Raw genomic sequence first — 2,500 nt, 5'->3', positions numbered from 1 at the left:
GCGACTGACTGACTAACTGACTCACTGACTGACTCACTGACTGCTCACCCAGGCATGGTGACGAGTGGCCTGCCCGTGGCCTCGCTGCGCGACACGTTCAGCTCCGGGGTAGTGCAGGCGGTGACGCTGCACGGCGCTCGAGTTGAACGATTTGCCCACCAGACGCGTCACTCGCTGCACCACACACCCTGGTGCCTTCACCACCTGGGGGGGTGGGTGGGTGGGGGGGGTCACAGGGGGTCACAGGGGGCCACGGGGGGTGGTGGGGGGGTCACGGGGGGTGGTGGACACAAGGGTGGACACGTGGGTTCAAAGTTCATGTACCAGGTGTAGAGCCCTGTGTGAGCCATTGGGCTCTTGACTCGGGTGCAACCGCAACAAGCAAGTTCACATTGTAGCAAAACTACAACGTGAACTAGAAAACATCTTAGAGTGGTGGGGGGTGGTGGTGGGGGGGTGAGGAGGGGTTAGTAGTGGGGGGGGGGGTGGGGGGGGGGGGGAGGGAGGGAGGGAGGGAGGGGGAGGGAGGGGGGGGGGGTTAGTGGGGGGGGGTGGGGTGGAGGGTGGGAGGGAGGGAGGGGGGGGGGGAGGGAGGGGGGGGTGGGGGGGGTTAGTGGGGGGGGGGAGGTGGTGGGAGGGAGGGGGGTGGTGGGGGTGGTGGGGGGTGGTGGTGGGGGTGGTGGGGGGTGGTGGTGGGGGGTGGTGAGGTGGAGGGGTGGGTGGGGGTGGAGGGGTGGGTGGGGGGGGGTGGTGGTGTGGGTGGTGGGGAGTGGGGGTGGTGGGGGGGGTGGTGGTGGGGGGGGTGGGTGGTTGGTGGTGGGTGGGGTGGTGGGGGGGGGGGGGGGGGGGGTGGGGGGTTAGTGATGGTGGGGGGGTAGTGGTGGTGTAAGGTGTGTGTGTGTGTAGGTGTGTAGGTGTGTGTGTCACTGTGTGTAGGTGTGTGTGTAGGTGTGTAGGTGTGTGTGTCACTGTGTGTAGGTTGTGTGTAGGTGTGTAGGTGTGTGTGTCACTGTGTGTAGGTGTGTGTGTAGGTGTGTGTGTGTGTCACTGTGTGTGTGTGTGTGTATGCGTGTGTGTGTGTAGGTGTGTAGGTGTGTGTGTCACTGTGTGTAGGTGTGTGTGTAGGTGTATGTGTGTGTGTAGGTGTGTGTGTGCACCATGGCTAAAGCGCTCTCTCCAAACAGACGTTCCCCATTCTTCAAGTAAACACAGAGAGGCGTCTTCCTCCTCGACTCCCTGTGACACACACAGTGACACACACACACAGTGACACACACACACAGTGACACACACACACAGTGACACACACACACAGTGACACACACACACAGTGACCACACACACACAGTGACACACACACACACACACACAGTGACACACCACACACACACAGTGACACACACACACAGTGACACCACACACACAGTGACACACACACACACACACACAGTGACACACACACACAGTGACACACACCACACAGTGACACACACACAGTGACACACACACAGTGACACACACACACACAGTGACACACACACACACAGTGACACACACACACACAGTGACACACACACACACAGTGACACACACACACACAGTGACACACACACACACAGTGACACACACACACACAGTGACCACACACACACACAGTGACACACACACACACAGTGACACACACACACAGTGACACACACACAGTGACACACACAGTGACACACACACAGTGACACACACACAGTGACACACACACACACACAGTGACACACACACAGTGACACACACACAGTGACAACACACACAGTGACACACACACAGTGACACACACACAGTGACACACACACAGTGGACACACACACACACACACACACAGTGACACACACACACACACACACAGTGACACACACACACACACACACACAGTGACACACACACACACACACACAGTGACACACACACACACACACACAGTGACACACACACACACACACACACACAGTGACACACACACACACACACAGTGACACACACACACACACAGTGACACACACACACACACACACACAGTGACACACACACACACACCACCACACACAGTGACACACACACACACACACACACACAGTGACACACACCACACACACACACACACAGTGACACACACACACACACACACACACAGTGACACACACACACACACAGTGACACAACACACACACACACAGTGACACACACACAGTGACACACACACACACACACAGTGACACACACACACACACACAGTGACACACACACACACACACAGTGACACACACACACACACACAGTGACACACACAACACACACAGTGACACACACACACACACAGTGACACACACACACACACAGTGACACACACACACACACAGTGACACACACCACACACACAGTGACACACACACACAGAACACAGTGACACAACACACACACACAGTGACACACACACACACAGTGACAC

The 2,500-nt window shown here is 57.0% G+C and overlaps 1 protein-coding gene across 1 annotated transcript in view; it reads right to left on the bottom strand.

The window, feature by feature from the left end:
• Positions 1-1,334, bottom strand: part of LOC144739252 (uncharacterized) — a gene marked incomplete at both ends in the record, with an annotated part of 18,162 nt that extends 16,828 nt beyond the window's left edge. The window contains 2 exon segments of the mRNA XM_078622218.1: positions 118-204; positions 1,158-1,334. Of these exon segments, the coding sequence (XP_078478344.1) occupies positions 118-204; positions 1,158-1,334 (264 nt within the window).
• Between the last annotated feature and the right edge of the window lie 1,166 nt (positions 1,335-2,500).

The sequence above is a fragment of the Lampetra planeri genome, unplaced genomic scaffold, assembly GCF_965212315.1.
Source record: "Lampetra planeri unplaced genomic scaffold, kcLamPlan1.2.h2 scaffold_1388, whole genome shotgun sequence".
In the NCBI taxonomy this organism is placed as follows: Eukaryota; Metazoa; Chordata; class Hyperoartia; order Petromyzontiformes; family Petromyzontidae; genus Lampetra; species Lampetra planeri.
The sequence above is the reverse complement of the archived record's forward strand: the minus strand, read 5'-3'. Positions and strand labels throughout refer to the sequence as shown.